Source organism: Cajanus cajan, chromosome 5, assembly GCF_000230855.2.
Source record: "Cajanus cajan strain Asha chromosome 5, NIPB_CcT2T_4, whole genome shotgun sequence".
NCBI lineage: Eukaryota > Viridiplantae > Streptophyta > Magnoliopsida > Fabales > Fabaceae > Cajanus > Cajanus cajan.
Window position 1 is genome coordinate 63053545 of NC_138521.1, and position 23269 is coordinate 63076813.

The 23269-nt window shown below is 31.0% G+C and overlaps 2 protein-coding genes across 3 annotated transcripts; one reads left to right on the forward strand and one right to left on the reverse strand.

Moving 5' to 3' along the window:
- Positions 1-614: 614 nt before the first annotated feature.
- On the forward strand, positions 615-6983 carry LOC109816547 (Tetratricopeptide repeat (TPR)-like superfamily protein). Of its 2 annotated transcripts, none has more exons than XM_020381601.3 (6): positions 615-1123; positions 2537-2623; positions 3422-3604; positions 3710-3796; positions 3899-3970; positions 4668-6983. In XM_020381601.3, exons 1-6 carry the CDS (start codon positions 920-922, stop codon positions 6612-6614), a joined length of 2580 nt encoding a protein of 859 aa, XP_020237190.1. In that variant the 5' UTR covers positions 615-919; the 3' UTR covers positions 6615-6983. The 2 variants fall into 2 exon arrangements, with proteins under 2 accessions (XP_020237190.1, XP_020237189.1); XM_020381600.3 differs by having other exon boundaries at positions 617-1123; positions 3413-3604.
- A 12635-nt stretch (positions 6984-19618) lies between these two features.
- Positions 19619-21469, reverse strand: LOC109816564 (Bifunctional inhibitor/lipid-transfer protein/seed storage 2S albumin superfamily protein). The gene is made up of 2 exons (XM_020381622.3): positions 20679-21469; positions 19619-19849 (listed from the first exon to the last, which is right to left on the reverse strand). The coding sequence occupies exon 1, from the start codon at positions 21295-21297 to the stop codon at positions 20683-20685; it is 615 nt and encodes a 204-aa protein (XP_020237211.3). The 5' UTR covers positions 21298-21469; the 3' UTR covers positions 19619-19849; positions 20679-20682.
- Between the last annotated feature and the right edge of the window lie 1800 nt (positions 21470-23269).

Below are 23269 nucleotides of genomic sequence, written 5' to 3' on the forward strand. Positions count from 1 at the left end.
TCTTTGCCAATATGGTGTTGGACATAAAAAAAACGACATCCAATACAATATAAATCTTCTTGGAGCACTAGCTACAAGATGATGATTCTAATATTTTTAAATATTTAATGTCATTTTTTCGAATTAATACTATACATCTTAATTAAATCGAATGAAAAAATAACATTATTATTTTTAAATAAAGGACTAAGTTTAACAATTCAAAAGTAATAAAGTTATATTGAGTCTTAAAAATAAACACAAAAATTAATTAATTAAAAATTTAATCAAAATATAATATAACTTATTGAACAAGTATTTACTTAAAAAAACAATTTTTCGAGAAAAAAGTATTTACTTAAACAAAAGTTGTACTAGCTAGAATCCTATGAAATAAAAAAAAGATTTTTTTTAATTAAAAAGTTGCTTTAAAAATCATGGAGAGTGCACCTTTACAATTTTTTTTCTTCTCACTTTTATTCATCAATTAGTGTTTCAAGACACACACTAATTAGTAGTAATATTATTTGTTAAAAAAAGAAAAATAAAAAACTGATATAATATGCGCTCATTTTTATACAACCGATTTATGAGTTTCTGGAAAAATAAATAAAAATTAAAAAAACTTCCCACTCTCTTTCTATCTGAACCTCTCCCGATTCGGCGAATAGGTTTTCATTTCATTTCTCGCACTCTCTCTCTCTCTCTCTCTCTCTCTCTCTCTCAGAGCAAAACGCAAAACCAGATACCATCGAAGCAAGCAAATCCTAGGGTTTCCCCTTCAAATTTGTCAACTACACCTCTCTCTCTCCACTTCGATTTCAAATGTAATTCAGATTCATCTCACTTCGCATCTCCTCACTCAACTTTAGGGCTTTTCCTCTCTCTTCCCCAAAACCCTCTCCAAACACGATTCCCAATCCGATTACTCGATCTCCCCATGGAATCCAGAGATTTACCCTCCTCCTCTCCCTCCTCCACCGCCAACCGCGACGCCTCCTCCGCCACCGATGCCGACGACGGCGTTTTCACCGTTGCCGTCGCCCTCGCCAAAGACGCCGCGTTGCATTTCCAGTCTGCCAAGTTCGCCGAGTGCGCCGAGGTGTTGAACCAGCTCTTGCAGAAGAAGCAAGACGATCCCAAGGTAGTCAAATTCTCTTTACCGTTTTCCATCGTTCCTGATCCAAACGACGTCGTTTCGCTTTTCCTAATCTGTTGCTCTGTGCTGGTTTTTATACTAATTGCCATGCTTCTTGCGCTTGATCTGTTTCTTCGCTTTTTAATTTTAAGAGCTGAATTTCAATTTTGAAACCTTGCTGGAACTGTAGCTAGTAAGCACTTGCAGATGCACTGTAGCGTCTGTGGCTGTAAATGTGAATGTGCATCCGTTATTCCACTGCTTTGTATGAATTTCTTCGGGTGGCAATAAATGGGCTGTTGAAGTTGATTTATGAGCTTCTTTCAGTGGATGCCTATGAGAATGCATTTGCCCCATGTCATGTAAAGTAACTTGTACGAATTTTGGATGTATGGAGAAGCCTATTGGACTTAGAGGAGAAACTGATGTAGTGGATCCAACATGGAAAGTTTGAATGACAAAAGGGAGTCTTAGCTCATTTTCCGGATAAGGAAATCTTTCTATGTTGGATTCGATTCAATTGTCGTTTTGTTAATTTTGATTCTTGTAGCTAACCTAATTTTCCGGATTCGCCGGATAGGTACTGGCCACACATGCAACCCTAAGTTAATATATTGCGTTGTTAATTTTGGTTCTTGATGGTATCCTAATTCACCAGAAAGTTAACGGGTTGCTGTGCTAATTTTGGTTCTTGATGCTAACCCAATATGTGGGATAGTTGATAGTTACACGTGCAGCACAAACACTATGTTAATGTATGTGCTTGCATGATCTTACGCTCACATCACTCTCATACTTCCATGCAAATTGTTGCATAATAGCTTGTTGTGCTGCAACTTTTTACTGAATGGTCCACATTGTCCATGCCATGTACCTCATTGTTCATGCAAGTATATTTTCCCTAGTAAATTATTTATCTTTGGTTTTGCCTTTCATGGAATTAGAAATGTTTTGGTCCTGAATTTACCCGAATGCATTCTCATAATTGATGAAGTACGCTATATTATGAATGAATTCAAATAATTAGACTGGCATTTGTGCAACTATATCTGTGAAAGCGATTTATGATGAAGAAATAAATGGACTGTTATCATCATTTTTGTGTGGGTGTGTTATAGAGCATGGGTGTGGTGTTTGTGCTTTCTTCGTATCATGTATATTATACAAATATACAATTAAAATTCCTAAACATTGAAATTGTGATTGATGTTGTGGATTGCATTTGAGGCAACAGCAATAGAATTCTTTGTCATCCATATTGAGTCCTGTTATGAGCAAGGGAGGACAATGGTTTCAGTGGGTTCATGAGTTAATGTAACCCACTAGATGTTGCATTATCTTTATGTTTATTTTTTGTTGTCCAAGTCATTTCTTTTTTTCTACACTTAATGTTTAAGGTTTTAAATCCTAATATTTCAGGTCCTTCATAATATTGCAATTGCGGAGTTCTTCCGAGATGGTTGTTCAGATCCCAAAAAGTTGCTTGAAGTAATTAATGGCATCAAGGTATGCCATTTTAATATTCATCTTGTTTTGGATTTCTGCAAAGTGACAGTTTTGTGATGATCTGTAGCTTTCATTTTCCATGGATTGAATTAGGAGATCATTTTCACTTTCTTTTATGTTTATGGATTAAAATTGCATGCCACTGACACCAATTGAGAATATGATGACAATATTAAATGAAGTTAGACCTAGATCAAAATTTGGACTCATTTAAATTTAATTTCTCAGCCTTTATACTGATTCATGTATGGATTTCGGGGTCAATAAAACGCTAAGTTGGCATGTGGCTTGAGCCAGTGGAAGGAGTGTTTAAGATTGTAGAAGGGCATATTTGATTCTGATAATTTCTCATGATTTTATCTGAGTTTGGTTTCCTTCATTGGAATAAGGATGCAGTTAAGATTTAACTTCCTGTTGGACCTGGTATACTATAGTTTATGATATTCTTAGAAGAGGAAACTCTGCTTACATATCACCACCTCAATGATAATAATACAAGTTAGGAAACAGTGGTGAAGAAGAGTTGAATACGATTTCCTCATTGAATACAACTCTTTTAAATAAAATTCAGTGCAGAAATTAGGAAATCTTGTTTAAGCTTTATGTAAGTTGGGCTTTAAGTTCTCATCTTTTGCTCCCTTATGAGGGTGTCTAGTTGGGGATCACATTGAAACAAAAAGGATTTAACTTGTAAATTGATTTATTCTGTTTTAGACTATTTAAGTTGCAGCTTGAAGCCCTTATCCCCATTTATCTGTAATTTTGTACTTATCCGTTTTGTTGCTGGAGTTGATTCAGAGAAAAAATGACGAGCTTGCTCTAGCTTCGGGAGAACAAGGAGAGTCAGCAAACAATGTTGGAAATAAAGCTGTTTTGGGGTCCAAAGGAAGTAATACTTCAGCACATCAGTTTTCAGGTGCAAATAGCACTGGCACCATGTATACAGATGAATTTGACTCTTCTGTGGCCATGCTAAATATTGTACGTTCATTTTGCTCCTTATATTAATTTCATTTATTTCTCACTTGTTTTGTATTTGTGATTTATTTATCTTTGTTGATGTGTTTTTTTTTCCTATCCCTTTAGGCCATCATTTGGTTCCATCTTCATGATTATGTAAAGGCATCGTCAGTTTTGGAACCACTCTTTCAAAATATTGAACCCATAGATGAGGTATGCCATTTATTATTTGATGGTATCTTGTTTTAAAAGTTACTCCAATGTGTTGATGACTTTGTTCTGTTCCTTTATTTTGTGTTCTGTTTCCTAAAGCAGACAACAGCCCTACATATTTGCCTCCTGCTGCTTGATGCTAGCCTTGCTTGCCATGATGCATCAAAATCAGCTGTAAGTTCAAATTACCAATTGCAAATTTTGTTGGTTAATGCATTGACTCTACCATGATATTCATATCTCATGTTGTGTTATTTTTTGTTTTCTTAACTTTTTTATTAGTGCGTGTCTAGTTATGTGTTCAATGAATATGTAAATATTAATGTGATTACATAGTTTATGCTTACCATGACCAGTTCAACCATGAGCCTGTTGGGCATGCCAGCTGAATTTTTTTATGGCGATTTGTCCAGTTGATCTGTTTCAATCCATTATTTGTAGCTATTTGGAAGTTTTCTTGTTGTGCATAAATCATGTAATTAATGTATAATGCTTGGTCATAGGTAGAAAATGAATTTACACTTTTACAGGAAATGTGGGTTCCCTGTAGGTGTTATATTTGACTATTTATCTAAAAAAAGAGGTTGTGTTGGGAGCTAGACTGAGATAATCCAATTTCATTTTGAAGACTCTACCCCATCCGTTGTTAACTTGGTCAAACTGAAAATTTAAGGTGTATAATTTACTTGCTTTAATTGTTTTCTCTTACAAAATACAATGTTAAGCTTCATAAATTCTCGCCCTCCCAGTTGTAGTATATATCTTGAATAATTTGTTGAGTAAATGGCGTAAAAATTTCACTGTAAGCTGTTTTTTTGTTTCTCTAATTGTTGTACAAATGCGCTGTTCTGAGAGGAATCTGTTTGTTTAGGATGTGTTGACATATCTGGAAAAAGCATTTGGTGTTAGTAGTGCGAGTCAAGGTGATAATGGGAACACAACACAGCAACAAGCTGCAAATCTAATTACAAAGTCTGCATCTGTCGTCATTAGTGCATCAGCTGCTGATGCATCTAGTTCCGATTTAGGATCAAGTGCAAATGCGTCTGAAAATCATCTATCCAGAGCTTTGTCTGAAGATACACTTGATTATGAAGCCATGATTTTGGATATGGGTGGACAAAATTTAGCAAGGCCAATGGGCCCCTCTTCAAATGATCTTTCAAGGGCTTTGGTTGACAGGTTTTCTACAGTTGATTTAAAGCTTAAATTGCAACTTTACAAGGTTAGGTTTCTGCTTCTTACTAGGAACTTGAAGCTAGCAAAACGAGAAGTCAAGCTGGCTATGAACATTGCACGTGGAAGAGATTCATCAATGGCTCTTCTTTTGAAGTCTCAGCTTGAATATGCTCGTGGTAACCACCGCAAAGCTATAAAGCTATTGATGGCATCAAATAATCGGACAGACACTGCATTTTCAAGCATTTTCAACAACAATCTTGGGTGCATTTATTATCAGCTTGGGAAATATCAGACATCTTCGCTATTCTTCTCGAAGGCATTAACCAATTGTGCATCACTGCGGAAGGATCAATCATTAAAGCTAGCCACTTTCTCGCAAGATAACTCTCTCCTTATAATTTATAATTGTGGTGTGCAGTACTTAGCTTGTGGGAAGCCAGTACATGCGGCTCGATGTTTCCAGAAGGCAAGTCTGGTCTTTTACAAACAACCTCTCTTGTGGCTCCGACTCTCAGAATGCTGTTTGATGGCTTTAGAAAAGGGCCTAATCAAATCAAGTCGGGTTTCATCAGAGAGGTTGGGTGTAGGAGTTTGTGTTGTCGGGATTGGAAAATGGAGGCAACTTGTGGTGGATGATCAGATTCCAGGAAATGGACGTGTGGACTCATCTGAAGGGGATGATTGTATTCCAAATGAAGATGGGCGGCTAAAATTATCGATGTCCCTTGCCCGGCAGTGCCTTTTGAATGCTCTACTCTTGCTGGACTCGAACAATGCAAATTGTTTTAAGTCTGGTTTGCCCTCTAATTCTTCCGTGGAGGAAAATGATGCAAGTGAAGTGTCGCCTTCAAAGAATTCAAATATTAAAAATTTACATGGCATTGATTCAAAGGCATTTTCTGTAGCATCGGGTATAGGTCAGGTCAATGCAAATGGGGACACTAAAGAACAGAAGGGAGGAAATAGTCAGGAACTTGTTCAGAACTCCCTCTCCTATTATGAAAATGTCCGTAAAAGAGAAAATCAACTGGTTAAGCAAGCTGTTCTAGCTAATTTAGCATATGTGGAGCTGGAGTTGGACAATCCTGTGAAGGCACTATCAGTTGCTAAATCTCTCTTAGAAATTCCAGAATGTTCCAGAATTTACATCTTTCTAGGCCATGTTTATGCAGCAGAGGCTCTTTGCTTGCTGAACAGACCAAAAGAAGCGGCCGAGCACTTGTCATATTATTTGTCTGGGGGAAACAATGTTGACTTGCCTTTCAGCCTTGAGGACTCTGAGAAATGGCAACCGGAGAAGACTGCCGAATTTGAAGAGGTGAATGTAGGATCAACAGCTGTCAAGAATTCTTCTCTTGAAGGCACTCAGAGTATTGTTTTCCTCAAGCCAGAGGAGGCACGAGCAGCAATATATGCAAATTTTGCTGTAATGTCTGCAATGCAAGGTGAATTTGAGAAATCCAGTTTACTGGTTACGCAGGCATTGTCCATATCACCGAACAGTCCAGAAGCCACACTTACAGCAGTTTATGTGGATCTCTTGCTCGGTAAGCCACAGGAAGCTCTGACCAAACTAAAACGTTGTAGCCGTATTAGGTTCCTTCCTAGTGGAATAACGTTGAATAAATCTTCTTGAGTGTTGTATGCTTGGGTTTTGTCATTGTGCCTGGCCCACACCTCAGCGTTAGTTAGCAGGTAGCTTAATCCTTCCATAGCATTTGTAACATATATAAGTTCAATTCAGAGAATAATTTTTAATGATTCATTTTCCTTATAATTCTCAAATTTAGGGTCACTACAGGTGGTGGCTGTGTTTTGGTTAGTGCTGGTGCCCACCTTTGAAATTTGAGCTGTAGATCTGATTCGAATTGTGTTTTTACTTTTTAGAGGCTAATTTGGTTTATATTCAAGAATAGAGGTCATGTCACTGTGCTTATATTGAGAAAACTGAAAAGTTGATAGTTATTTTGGAATTCCATTTTGAATCCGCCGGAGTTCGCTCTCATTCGTTGTGGGTGTTATTATTCAGATGAATATGATTTCGTGTCTTGTGCTTTTTCCCAGTTGCTGTTTTGCTATGTGTATATGTCATTCACGAGCAGGTGACGCTATAGCAGCGATTATTACTAGAAGGTGGATAAGGGTAGGCCCTTGATTGACCTAGTAATTTAGGTTCAACTAGTCTTGTTTAAATGGAACCAATTCTATTGCTTTATATTCTATAAACATTTTAGATTTCACAATTTAATCTGTGCGTCTAGATCTCCAGAGCGGTTCTCATGTTAGGGCGGGCAGAAGGGTGATAGAAAATGGAGCCTAGGGCTAGATTGGATGATCAAGATTGCTTACGATTTTTTCTTTAAAAGCTAATGTTATAGAAATTGGTCAATTTTATTATTCTTTTAGAGCTACTTTTTTTTTTAATTAATAATTTGAGATTCAGTTTTTTATTTTTTAAACGATTTATTTTAAGTGAACGGTCCATAATGCATAAATGTAAAAAGTGTGCACTATTTAAGTGAAATGATCATTAAAATATAATTGAACTTGATGTGTTATTTGTAATGCTATTTTAATTTTATAAATATTTTAAGTTGGCGGCAAAATGTCTCTTCTCAACGTCGAAATTTTTGTATGTTTTCCTTTCAAAATTTCTTTTCGATTTTAAGTTATTAAATATTCATAGGTATATATATAGATCTCTATTTTAACGAATCACTGGTGTTGACGGAGTGTTAGGAAAATTGAGAGGTTTTAGGTTTAAATTTCATTGCGAGCTTTGTGAAAAAAAAAAAAAATCTATTTCTGAAGAGGAATTTTAAAAATTTAAGAAAATTGAAATTCTTGAAATTTGAATTATTTTAATTTTAATCATTTTAAAAATATTTTGTTTGTTTGGATAAATCAATTTAAATTTCTTAAATTTTGAATTTTTTGATTAGATATGATAATTTGATTTTTTTTAATGGTTAAAATTGATTATATATATTGAAAATTTAAGATTAAATTTTATAAAAATAAATATTAATTAATTTTTAAATATTTAACAATTTTAAAAAGTAATATTAGATAATATTTAATAATTAAGAAAAGAAATTGCGGGAGGGAGGAGGGGGGGGGGGGGAGGGTGGGGAGAGAAAAATTAGAGTATGAGAGATGGAAATGAGAGAGGTAGAAAGAAAGAGATAAAAAATATATAAGTGAAATATGAAAAGAATTTCAAATTCTTACATTTTTTTTATAGAATTTAAAATTTTAATATTTTCAGAAATTTTATAATTTTTTTTTATTTTAAATTCTTTGAAAATTTTCTATCCAAACAAAATATTTTATCTCAAAGCATTTAATTTTTTTTTAAAAAAGTTAAACTATTCTATTTAAAATCTCCATCCAAACATACTCTAAATATATATTTGAATAATTACTAAGTTAGGAAAGGAAAATGATAATACTATCCACGTCTTCTTCACTCCTTTTATATCTTAATTTTGGTTTAAATATGTTTTTAGTCCCTTAAATTTAAAATAAATTTAGTTTTGATCCCTCAAATTTAAAATTGATATTTTTAGTCCCTGTAATTTAAAAAAAATCTTATTTTAGTCCTTATATTTAAATTTTGTTAAAAAATTTATCAAATATTATTGCATAAAATCTACTTATTAATGTCTTTGTTAGTAAAAATATCACATTAAATCCAATTGATATTGCATAACCATCTTAATTTGTTACTTTTAAATATGTTATCGGTGATTTGAGAAACTAAAATAAGATTTTTGAAAATTACAGGGACTAAAACCAACGATTTTAAATTTGAGGGACAAAAAACAAATTTATCTTAAATTTAAGGGACAAAAATATATTTAAACCTTTAATTTTTAAGTCAACTTTTTATAGGATAATAATAATAATAATAATAATAATAATAATAATAATAATAATAATAATAATAATAATAATAATAAGAAAGAAAAAAGTATAAGTATATTTCCTTAGATGAAATCCTCTTAAAATCGAGTATAGATATATGTGAAATATGAATAACAAACTCTTCTTAAGAGTATTTAAATATTTAACATAGTTATATACTCAAAGTTAAATTTACAATTTTTAATTAAATAAAAGTAAACTCGCATAAGGTTTTTTTTATTTTTTATTTTACAAAATAAACTCATAAAAGTTAATCAATGCAATTATTAGACATGTATTAATATCAAAATGCTACGTAAGTTTTAGACTTAAATATTTTCTTGTTCCTAAAATTTATATGAAAATTTTCCTTAACTTTTAGTTGTGTAATTTTTTTTATAGTTACTGTTTTAAATGACATGTGAAACATCAAGTGATTTAAATTTATTTGAAATAGTGTTTAAAAGCTTAACTTGTCATCTAAAATAATGTAAAAAGTCATGACTGAAACTAAAAATAAAAGTATTTTCTAAAAATCAAAAGTTAAACAAAAAATTTTTAGGAACCAAAAACAGAAAACAAGGTATATTTCAATAATAATAAAAAAAACATATTTAAGTCTAAGTTTTAAATCGATATCCCGTAAAACTCAATTTCGTTAATGTCATTCTATATTTCTATAACTTTTTACGTTTACACAATAAATGACGATTACTCTTATACCAGTCATCATTGAATACTTTCGTATAAAATGTGACTTTAATTGATCTAATTGATAATGTATATAATATTTTTTTAATATATAAATCAATTAGATTTATTATCTTATTGTTAAAATTGAATTGTTAACAAGCTTGATTTAGCGTAAAATATATTTAAATAAAAGCAATCGATGCAAAAGTAAGAATTTAATGTAGGAGTTGTGTTTCCATATAGTGGAGGCAAGGGTCGCACTCATCACCTTCTGCCCAAGTTGCTATAAAGGCCTCATAAATCATAATAATACATTCATTACCTTCTTTTTTTTCTTTCAATCTTTTTCTCCTCCTTTTCCGCGGTTTCTCGCATGCTTTCAAAAGATAACAAGAAAGAATGATTACTTAATAGCACTAATTAAGTTTTTTGGCAGAAGAATTGATTGTATTTTTTATTTTTTGCAAGTTTGTGTTGCTTAATTGAAACTAGGAATCGTAGTTAGAGTAATTTATCTGATGATGTATATTTCATCCATCGGTCTTGATTTTTTATTTCGAAGAAAGTGAAAAAAAAAATGACATTTTTATATATTCATCCGAAACTATGAGTTATTTTCAGAGATCATTGTAGATTACATACGCAGAGACAAATAAATGTTCCAAATACATAACATTGCTTAAGCATTATATATAATGTTTTGAAGTAATATTTTTACTAAAAATAAATATTTTTTAATAGAAAAAATTCTTAAAAACTCTTTTAATTAATTTGTAGTCAAAGAGATTCATAATTTGTTGATAGACAATATGTAATTTAATTATAAGTTTTTTGTTGACGTTGTCAATTTATTCTTCATAGGAAAAGTCATTATCTATAAATAAAAAAACAAATGTCCCGAGGGGAATTAAATTTGTCTTAAAGTGCGAGAATCCCGTTAAGTTATGGGGAAAAGTTATGCAACGAGAAAATTGAGTGAGTCTAAGATGTTGCTTTTGAAGGTGGCATGGTTATTACAAATAATAAAGGAAGCTATTTCTTTAATTTAGACCAACAAGATAATAGTACGTAATAGACTATATTTGGAAATTATTAATGAACAACAATTAAAAAGTATTAATAATGAATTAGTATATTGGTACTCTTCATAGTCGTTTAACGTTTTGCACGGGATTTAAGGAAATCATTGATATTTTAATTTCAAAAATATTTATTACTTACTTTCTTATTTTACCTTTTATTTTTTTTTGTATTTTTCAGACGGTTAAACTACTCCATTAAATAGTTGTCCCTTTTTTTTTTGTTTTTTTTATAATATTTTGTTGGGAACATATTGCTCTTATAAATGCACATTAACTTTATATGAGTAGTTGGAGAAAAATTAGGTAAACATTAAAAATAAATACACGTTCAGGAAACATGTATTAATTATTAAGGGTAAAAATGGAAGAAAAAAATTAATAACTCATTGATTTTAGTAATATGACAATGAAAAAAAAAAATAACAAACTCTGACAAAACGACTATGAAAAAAAAATGGAGGGAGTATTAACTTGCCCAATATTAATTTCTACTCAGGACAGATCCATAACTCTGATAAAATGGTCAAATTTTTTAATGATAAATTTAAATAAATATTAAATTATAATCGTTAAATGTGTGATATTATTTATCTAACTTATGAATATTATTTTTAAAATTATAAAATTCATTCAAAATATAGAATATGATGTATCAATTTTTAATCTATCTCAGTATAAAATTAAATGATTAATAAATATCAATCTTTCATTTTATTCTTAATTTTTTTTATCATCTATATAATTACAAATAATCTCTCAATTATAACAATAAAAACAAAAGGAGAGAATTAAATAATAAGTTAAATATTTTCTTAAAATTTATATACTTAAAATGATAATATATTTATCATGGTACATTTTGTTTAAAGAGTCAAGAAAGAGGGGCCAAAACTCTTGTTTGGCTCCCTTGGATCTGTCACTGTACCAACTACTAAGGTTCGATTTGGTTAATGGGTGGAAATTCATCTATTTTAAGAGTATTTTTTTAGTTTATTTGTACGCACCATTTATCAGTCTGCCCATAAAAATGTAAGGTTAAAAGAATACTGGCATACAGCTTAGGGTAGGGGTGTGCAAAACTAAATTTATAAAAATTGAAATTGAATTGAAAATAATTTGCGTAAACAGAATTGGACATTGGTTTAGAAACCGAACTGAGTTGTTTTTGTTTTACTGAACAATACTTAAAAAGTTTGAATTAAAATGCTATCCAAACTGACCTTGTAACATTGCATATTTTTGTAAATTATTGTAGTTTATTAATAATTATGTGGTGTGTTGTTTTGGAGTCTATTGTTAAGGGACTTTGAAAATTAAGGAACTCTTAATTAAAGAGTTTTTTGATATTTAGAGAATTTTTTAGACAAAAGTCTAGTTTGACTCTAAGGGAAGGAGTATATAAATTTTTTTTTAGAACTAAGTTTTAAATGTTTCTTTTTAAAATTGAGCTTATAAGTTTAGTTCTTAAGAATCCTAAAGAGAAAGAAAGGTCAATTTGTGAATTTGCTTTGTGTAGAACTCATTGTCTTCTCGAGTGTGGCCTCAATAAGGGATCTATGTCTTACTCAAGTTGGACACAAGATTAATGATGTCAGATGTGAGGAAAGTGATTTGTCTCAGGTTGATTTGGGGTTAGACATGGAACTTTGCCATGCCAAGTGTGAGGCCCTAGGAGTCTCCACCTAATCCACGATGAGCACGGGTTGTATGACACTAGATGTGAGCAAGATAAAGAGCTTATTACATCAATGATGTCGAACATTGGGTGTGTGTCATTGAATGCAGATTTCTTTGAAAATACTTGTTGTTTATATGAGTAAATGCTGAGCATAGATAGGTTAGGTGAATCTATTGCATTTTGTATGTTGATTGTTGATGTTGTTCTATGTATATTGATATAAGATGATATATGTAGATGATTATATGGTTGAATTACTAAGATACATTAGTATGCTATGAATTGATAATGTTAGATTTCTATATCCATTGACCTAGGGTAATGCATATAGATGATGATTGTTGAAGTATTGATGTTGAGAATATTATAGGCATTGATCATGTTAATTAACTTAGGACTAGAGGAAAGTGTGTTTTTGAAAGTCAAATATCCTAGTGTGTGGATATTGGTGTGACACTTTGGGAGACCAATTGTTGAAAAACCCTTCTTGAGTAGGTGATAACTCTTGGAGTGGATTGTAGAGTTTCCTTTAGATCCTTAATCAATGTTGGAGTAAGGTATGAAATCAAGGGCTATAACCCTTAACCGATTACTAGAGAGGTGTATGGTATTACGAGGATGATTAATGGGTTAATCCCATAAATGACTTGATTAATGCATGCCAATGTCATGATAGGTCCACACCAAGCTATACTACACTTGACGATGGTACTGGACTTTCTTAGTTTAAGTGGTAACATTCGAGAAATCATGTAATAGGAATTATATATTATCCCAGTTTAGTTGTCAATCTAATAGGCGTGAAGACGATCGGTTGGTTTGATAGGATCAAACCACTTAGACTACTCAGGTGTTATAAAAGATCTTCGTAGGTGACTGCATGATAACACTTCAATTGAGGTGTATGCATATGATGTGGTGTTACTTAGGGGTGACAAAATGGGTTGTGACCCGCAGGGTTAGCCCGTTGGCTCGCCAAAAATTGGCGAGCCAAGCCCATCATTCTAACTTGCCAACGTGCTATGCCCACCAACCTGTCGGGCCAAATGACAGGCTGACCTATCACATCCTGCCAGCCTACATTTGAGGTTCCTGTTAAAAAAAAAATAATTTATAAGTTTGTATTTTGGTTTTGATTTTGTTATAAGTAGACTAATTTTTATTTAATTTTATTGTAAGTTTGTAATTTACTTTTTTTAAACATATATTTTGCACATTATGTATGCATTTTCAATTTCATGTGGTTATACTTATTTATTTGTAGTAGTTTTTTTATTTGAACATAAGATGCATTTTTTTATGTAATTTTTTTAGTGGTATGCAGGCTGGCCCGCCCTTAGGTGGGGTGGGCAACATTCCTGACCCGTTTGTGGCGGGTTGGGCCAAAATGGATCGAGTTGGCCCCTTTTGCCACCTCTAGTGTTACTTAATGTTGTTCATATGCTTTGGTGATTACATGGTTGTATGGCATGATTGTGGTGCAGGTTTGATTTTCTTGAGTTGTTTGCTCTTTAGACTAGTGATGCCATGTTGAGTGTTGTATGATGTAAGTCATGAGGTGCATGTTGGATGGTTTACATGTTCAGGTTATTGATACTATATATGCATTTTTTTTCTTCTGTACTTGCCATATGGTTGTTTCTTTTGAAACCTAGCTTACTTTACATGTTTCTTGGTGGTTAGATTGGAATGATCATGTTAATAGGTCAGATGCTATTGACTTTTGGAATCATGTTGTTGGTGAGTATAACTTGGTGTTATCGTTGGTGATTGTATGAAATTTTGTGTAATTACTTGATGATCGATAACTTAAGGTTTTTATTTCACAGTAGACAGATTATTGCGCACGCACACACATACACACACATATATAATTATTTTATTTTTTTCCCAGTTGTTTTATACTTATATATATATATATATATATATATATATATATATACATATAGGTAATGTGAATATATTAATGCTAGGTAATTATAGTATATTTTTCTGCAATTAGTAGTTGATCTATTAAGTGTAATGACTATGACGAGTTGTTATAGACTTAAATTTTTGATGCTTTTATTAAATTGTTCTAATTTGTTGGTTTATCAAAACAAGCCAAATTCATCCATTTTATTTTATTCTTTATTTTTTATTTAAATCTTACAAAGGAAAACATAAAAAATATTGGACCAAATAAACTTATTAGATTTTAAGTCTAAAAATTAGTAATTTGACCTAATCTGATTGATTTGTTGGACTTGATCAAATTGACACAATTTTTTTTAGATCGCTCAAACTATTAAATTTTTGGATCAATCAATCAATATAGATATTTTTTACATCTCTAATTTTTACTCAATTATAAAAATAATTCAACTTTTATAGTTTAGTTTCTTTTAAAAACAAATCAGTTTTTAATAATGATAATTTTTATAGTCGACTTGAATTCATCACTTCATTTCAATTTTTCACCCCCAATTTGGAACACAAACATTATATTGTGAGTGAAAATTTTTATTTTTATTCCTGTCAAAGACTAGACATATTCTCCATTTATAAAATGAATCTTATAAAAACCCTTGTTTCTTCTCTATTCCCCTCATCTATTTTTATTGCACTAACAATCTTAGTTTATGAACTTAAAAGTTTTATTAAATTTGTTCATCATCCATGAGACGATACGATTATTTTTCCACGTGTCTTTATAACAATATTTTCTTCCAATATTTCGGTTCATTGTTGTAAATATAAATAAATTAAAATTTAGTTAGTGTCAAAAAATCTGTATGTATAAATATATTATATTAAAAATATTTCACTTTATCATCGAATAAAAACATTTTAAATTTATTTTAAAAATGATATTTTAAAATAAAACTTGTTTGGCAAAATCAACTTTGAAATTTATATCTTTAGTTAAATCTATAAAGTGAGGGTAGACAAGAATATCCCCGAATAAGAAAAGTAGGAAAGATATTTGCATGAAGTGTCATGTGATTAATATGGGTCGTGAGGGACAGGGCGTAGTGAAAAGTGTGGGGGCATACATTTCAGCAGCAAATTAGGATATTGATTAATGTGTCGTTTAGGAGAATATGTGACAATGAATTTGCAGATTTTGTGAATTCTGATAGTCACAGTGACATGATATGCCTAAATTGGACAACGCTATTTTCGTGAATTATGTTGTAGCACTACCACACTGCTTTTGTCTATTTCTTTTTAATATTAAAAATGCCATTATCCCTTCAATCAAAGGGTGGTGGAATCTTTCACAGCCCATTGAAAACCAAAACCAGGGTTCCTTTTCCCTTTCTCTCTCCATCAGGTGGAAATGGAATCACACGTCATTCTATGTCCCAAATTCATCCCCTCACGGATTTAGGAAAAACAATCTACTAACAAATTATTCTAGCAACTAATTAAGCTTATCAAGTATCTTCCTAACTCAATTATAAGAAGGAAAAAAATTCATATATGATAGATTAAAATACAAAAAAAAATTTATTTAATTACTACAATAGAATCTTATTACATACCAGTTGATACATAATCGATATAAGAAATGTGTTGTAGTTGACTTTTTGGTCTCAATATTCTGTTCAATAATATTAGAAGTGTCTTTTATTTTGATCAATTTTAATAAAAAAAAATATAAGAAACTTCGCGATAGCATTTTTTTAATCCCTGCATAATCAATATATATTATAATAAATGTTGCGATAGTTTTTTTTTTTTTTTTTTTTTTAATTTGCAGCAACTTTTCTATGAGTTTTACAAGTTTTGAAAAATACAGATTGTAGTAATATTGGTCGGACACTTTAATATGTGGCATTAAAAATGTAGTTTTGTTTTGGTTCTGGCAAGCACGGGCAACCTTTCTTCTGATGCGTGAATCTCAGCATGAACTCAAGGGAAGGGGGCGTGGTCAGTGTTGGTCCGGTGAGAGGCTGGAGGGTGGGGTTTTAATCTTTGTGAAGAAAAGATAAATATCATAAGAACGTTGAATAATATGTACAAAAAAATTGTATGTTTTTCTTAATTAAATATGTACTGGAAGGATCCTATCGGCCACGTGGACCGGCACGTCATGTCCAATCATACATTGACGCAGCTCAGACATCACCTCGGCTCGGTAAGGGGCCAAGAACTCAGAGAACGCCCGTTCTCCTATCGGCTCGGCCATTGGCCGAAAAGTCTTCTCGACCGTCCCTATCGGCTCGGCCAAGGACCAACAAAATAATTATAACGGTAATCATGGTTAACAAGGGACAACACGTAATTAAAGCATAACCAGCCGATTAGCATCGTATTACCTAATTTGATAAGTTTCAGAGAAGGCCCACCATGCTCAGGCCCATGACAGGTACTATAAATAAGTCACACGAAACGAGGTATGTCACTGTTCATTTTATTACCCTAGAGAATCGTGTTTGTCCTGACTTGAGCGTCGGAGTGCTTTTTGCAGGTACCTCCTCCCTCTGAAGTATCAACCCGAAGCTCTCGTTCAGCCCTCCAATCACTAGAAGATTACGAGTGTGCCCTTAGACAGGTACACTAATAAATATATTTTTTTTTGTTGTGCCATGGTATTTTCAATCCAATTGACCAAAGACTAATTTCATTTGTGGTATGGTAACTATCGTTGACTTGAAAAGTTTTCAAATTTATTAGAGATCGAATATGAGATTCTCTACTAAATAAATTATTCCCATAATGTGAGAACATATGGTACTTAATTATTACTACATCAATCTATCAAGTTAGAGAAAAATGTATTTGATCGTTATTATTAATAATTAATCATATTTTAAAAAAATTGATTAAAACTCAATCATTAAATTTTTTTTTAATTACTCTTGTAGTTTCTATACTTTTATGATTTTTATTTCTTAGTCCGCATAATTAAAAATATTCTATTTTAATTCAATACATACAATTTTTTTTAAGTCTTTATAGTTATATAAATTTTACCTTTTAATTCTTATAAAAACAGATAACAAGATTTAAGAGAGACAAAAAATGATATGTATAAAGAATAAAATAAATCTTTTTTAATTATAAGGATTAAAATTTAAAGTTGTGAAATTATAAAAAACAAAAGAGTAATTAAGAAAAAAAACTCTAATTCTATAGAAATTATCTAACACATTACTTATGACACTTTTTTTTATTAGTTAAAATTTATTTAAAATTATAATATCATAAGTGAAATTCATTAAACAAAGAATAAAACTTACTTAATTTTAGCAAATTTTAGTTAATAATAAAAAAATTTGTTTTTGAGACCATAAAAAAATGTGTTAGAAAATATAAAATAATGACTATAATTTATTAAGAAATGGAATTCACTTGTAATTTTTAATAAATATTAATTAATAATAAATGGTATATTTAAAACAGAAAATATATTATTTTTAGTAAATATATTGTTGTTAACATTTCACTTATTATTATATTATACACAGGTTCCTTTTAACTAATAACTATTTTCTAAAATCAAAACAATTATTAGTGAGTATAATTTCTTAATAATTTTTATATACAGTGTCAATTTTTTATTTATTAGTATGTGTTGAGAAAAGTAATAGTTTAATTAACTAATCAGAAATCTATGTACTGTTATTATATAATATTTAAATACAAATACTAGTTAAAAGTAATAGTTTAATTAATTAACTTGCAATGTTTATGGAATTGGTGGGATGTAAATCTTATCCGATCTAAAGTTTTGATAACACCGATCCGGCTAAAGACATGCAAAGGATTTAGAATATGATAATTGTTATAATCTAGTTGATATCGAATTTAATTAATAAAACAAAAAAAAGAGTTAATAATGAAAAATATTATAAAAAATATTTCATAACATACATTACTATATGTATATATATATGTAAATATATATTTATTTGATATATAGCTACACACATTTTTAATGTTGATTTTAAATGAGATTTAACAATATATTTTATGTGTTATTATAAATTATATCTATACTTTTTAATAATATATCAATATATATTAATATATTAATATATATTATATTTATTATGTGACTAAAATTAATTTTTAGTAATATATGTATTATGTTATTATAAAATATATGTCACATTTTTTTTAGTAAGAATGATTAAATTTAAAATTTTATATATTTATCTTAACTTTTACTTCACTACTACTGATTTTAGTGATTTACACTACCTAGAGTAGTTTAAGGTAATATAAGATGTAATTTCAACCCATCTTTAAAATATATTGAATCTATTTTTTAAAACCTATACCTATTCAAATTAATTGAAAATTTAACCAAATTATTTGGAAGGAAAGGTCACTCGTACACTCACAAATTTAACACGTGTTTTGCACTTGTCACTTTCTTTTTTCTTTTTATCATAAGAATTATAATAACAGTATAAAGTTAAAACCCTAAAGTTAAGACTGCGAATAATATCTCAATTCCCACCACATTGTCAACCATATATAGTACAACTCGTTTTTTGATTTAAAAAAGAAAAAAGAATAATTGTGGAACTCGTATATCACTGCCTATTCTCTATTTATTTTGGTGGGAGAAAAATAGTATGTAGTGTTGTAAATAAAAATGTCAAATGATTGGGAATAAGTGTATATTTAATTATACTTGTATCAAATATTGTAAAATTAATAAGAAACTTATATGCCCTTACAAATTATGAATTATTTTTTATTTGTTTTATAATTTCCATAAAATTATGCAACGCTGTTTTTTTTTTCAAACAAGTATAGAAAATAATCAATGTATACTTTATTTTTGGGCTGTACATATATGGTTAAAAAAAGAGAAAGATGAGGAAAAAAAAATAAAAGATAAAATAGTAAATATTCTATATGATATGATGTGAAGAAAAACGATAATAAACAAAAGAAAAATAAATAGCTAGGCCTGAAAATGATTTAAGTTGGATTAGGCAATTATAATTGAATACGTTAGAAGATAACAAAAATAAACCCAACTCCATGATCCAAGCTAAACTACCGTTAAAGTATATTTAAGTTGAATAAAGTTAATATGGTTAAAGTATGGATGTTTACCTCCTTACACCCCTCAAAATGAGTGTAGGATAATAATATCTAGCGAACATAAAAGGAAAAACTCCTTCGGTAAATACTTTTACGTTTCTCAAAAACTGTAAATGTCTATATGATCTGTTTGGATGCCCACATATGGTAATTAAGATTTTTTTTCTTTGGAGATTGGAGATGGAACAGCAGATCCCCAACTGAAGCAAATGTTATACAACAAGAGAGAGATAAATTTAACAAAGCACAATTCATATAAATAATTAAAAATGTCACAGAGAAGCATCTTGCTGCTACTTGCCTAGGATTAAAACATACATGCATCAAACAAATGGTTTTACAAATAATAGCAAAAGAAACAACAGCAATTCCAATCAAAGGAGAGAGAAGAGAGATAGATTGGAGTGGCTCGACATCCTCTCATGTCGATTTTGACCATATATTCCTCAATCTTTTCATCACCTGTAAAGCATAGGCCGTGACATACAATGAGACAAAGATTTCAAGTTCACGGGTAGAAAATAGGACGATATTCATATTGCTTTACTCATACCAAATGCAAACTAAATCACGCATCCATAAATCCATGTGATCTAGCTACTAAGTATGCTCGACTACAACATTCATAATCATATATGCAGCAGCTTCAAGAAAATTAAAGGAATAGTCGACAGATGGAAAAATTGAAAATTTCTCATAAAAAAGCTTTACACTATTTTTATTTGGGAACAATCGGAGGAAATATTTCTTTATTCAATTGTTTAATCCGAAATTATACACATAATATATTATAACTTTTACGCGCAAATCTTGGTATTCCACTTGACATGTTTTAATTTTAATTAATTTAACAAAATGTATTTAAACGGATAGGAAAGTTAGGTTTTGGACAACTTTTCCTGCTATTAATGACGTGGTCAAGTAATCTCTGGTCTTTTTAAAAAAGTATATCCAATCATGATCATTATTTCAACAAAACCTTTAGTTTCTTGGTCACATGCTTAACAATAACATGCATGGGTAACAATTAATTAGCTTCCCAAAATAGAGATTTAAAGAAAAACAACATAAGCCAAAGTAGATAAGCATGCATGGTATATCACTATTCCAAAAGGAAATAAACTTGCATGATGCTAAATGATTGAACACTAATTAAACACTAAAATTTGCAAGTGAAGATTAAAAGTTGAGTAGCAGAAATTACACTAGGTAATGGTTAGATATTGTTATTTAAGCACCAAAAATGGGGTAGAGGGTTGAAGATAGATTTAGTTGAGTTAGGGTACTTAACTGGTTTAGAGGGAGCAAGTGTAACCAGGAGGAGGAGACTTTCCACAAGCGACAAGAAGCTGAAGAGCAAGTGGGACATAAATGTTGAGGTTGAGAAGCTTGAGCTTAAGAGTGGTGCAAAGACAAACGGCAGCTTCAAGCTCAACGAGTCCTTGAAGCACGGGGCAGCACTGGTTGGCAACGGGGTCTCCCAAACCAATGTGGACCAAGCCACCAAGGAGATCCACACAGGCACCGAGTTTGAGCGTGTCAATGGGGCATGTAGCCTGTGCTGGGGACTTGGGTGGAGGGCATGGAGTTCCCTTGTTATTCCCTGGTGATGGTGAAGGTGTGTATGGTGGGTTTAGCACCGGGGGGAGAATGCCTGGGGGCTTCACTATTGGTGGAAGTGTAATTGGTGGCTTCACAATTGGAGGCACTGTGATGGGAGGGATAACAACTGGTGGCTTGACAATGGGAGGAACTGTGACTGGAGGCCTCACAACAGGTGTCTTTGGTTTGGGTTGGTGCTTCTTGGGGGGTTTGCCATTGCCACAGTAGCCGCAGCCGAGAATGGGGGTGGCAGAGGAGATGAGGAGCATGCAGAGGAAGAGGTAGGCATAGATCTTTGAGGAGTCCATGATGGAGAAAGAGAGAGGAGTGGTGTAGTGGAGATGGTAAAGAGAGAGGATGATTAATTTATAGGAGGAGAAGCAAACAAAAGAGGCCGGGTTGAAGCAGATCACGTGAAGATGGGGCTAGCAGCTAGCTACAATCAAAAGGCAGATGCCAAGTTTTGCAAGCTGGCACACGCAAGTGTGACTCAATTCCTATGAATATCACCTTCAAAAGAAGATCTCTCCATCACTACCACTGCACTGCTGCACAACTTACTGTGCCCGTTTCGGGTCGGGTCGGATCGGATCAGGGCCAAACTACAACTTTAACTATCCTAAACCAAAACATCTTCGAGGATGATAGGATAAGATCGCCAATTACTTTCTTAGCCTTTACGTCAAATATTTCGTACACCATAACATACAACCATTTTTTTATGTACCAAAACTCTCCCATCTACCCTCCTAGGTTAAGGAATATCCGTGGAAACAAAAAAATACCAGACTTAGATAGTTAAATTTTAGTTACATAACCGTCGATCGTCAATTTTTATTTTTTTTAAAGCATAGAATCACTTACTAAAATTATAATATTCTTTAAAAATTTCTATATTTGATGAACAGTTTTTATTTTTCTCCCTCTCAAATACAAATGATTTTCTCATTATATATATATAACACAAAAAGTTAGATATGGAACCATATCTTTGAAAAAATAACTTTAATCTTGACATTATTATTTCTCTCTCTTACACACACATAGGAACATATCAAACAGAATATATTTAAATATGATAAATGACATAAGTAAATTAAGTAAAAAAAAATTAATGGATAAAATTAAAACTCAATTATAAACACTATTATTTCTCTTACAAATATATCAATATCATCATAACCATCACTGTTACTATTGTCATTATCATTTTCTGTTATCATCGTCATTTATGTCACATGGTGATGACAACGGCAATGATGATAATAATAGTGATGACATTGCCGTTAATATTACTACTAACATCACTATTATTATTAGTATTTATAGCTATTATCACTATCATCAATGGTATCGACGGTGATAATAGAGACGACAATGATTACGAGAATGTGTGATTATGATATTGATAATTATAAAATTGATAATAATAATAATAATAATAATAATAATAATAATAATAATAATAATAATAATAATAATAATAATAATAATAATAATAATAATAATAATAATAATAATAATAATAATAATAATCTTATAATAGAGAATCTACAATTGAGATTTAATTTTATTTCTTAATTACTTTTTGTCTATAATCTAAAAAATTATGAGTTAGTAAAGACGAGTTCTCAAGAGAACGCAACGTAACTAAATTTGTGACAATTAGACTAGGTTGAGGAGGTTCGAGTGTTCGACACTAAGGAGTGACCGTTCGCCGTTGAGGGTTGACGGGGACAATTATTTGGGGCTTGGTAATAGCTGTTAGCTAGGACACGCACATATTTGCATACAAAGACTTAGGGAAGTGTTATGATTTTAATAAGGACTCACAATGAAATAAAATATAAGGAGTATAAATTATTTTAAATTAGTAATAAGATAATAATATAAAATTTAAAATATAAAGAGGTTAGCTTATACTCAAAGTAATCATTATTGAATTAGTTTAAGTTAGACTTGATCAATCAAAAAATTTAAATTGGATTGGTTTGGATTATCATGTATTAAATACTCCTATTAAATTGTGTAAATGAAATTCAGGATCAAGATTACACAAAGTATCACTTTTAGGAACCAAATCATGTGAGTTAACTCTAAACACCGATAGTTGAATCAACAACCTTGCTTTCTAAGATTTGTAACCTTTTTTTTTTTTTTTTTTTCTAACTTCGCAGCTGGAACTCACGTTTTGGAGGAGGTATAGTTTGTTCAAATTTAAACATAAATTACAACGGTTAATATTAATTCAAACCGATATTAAAAAATTTCGTATACATC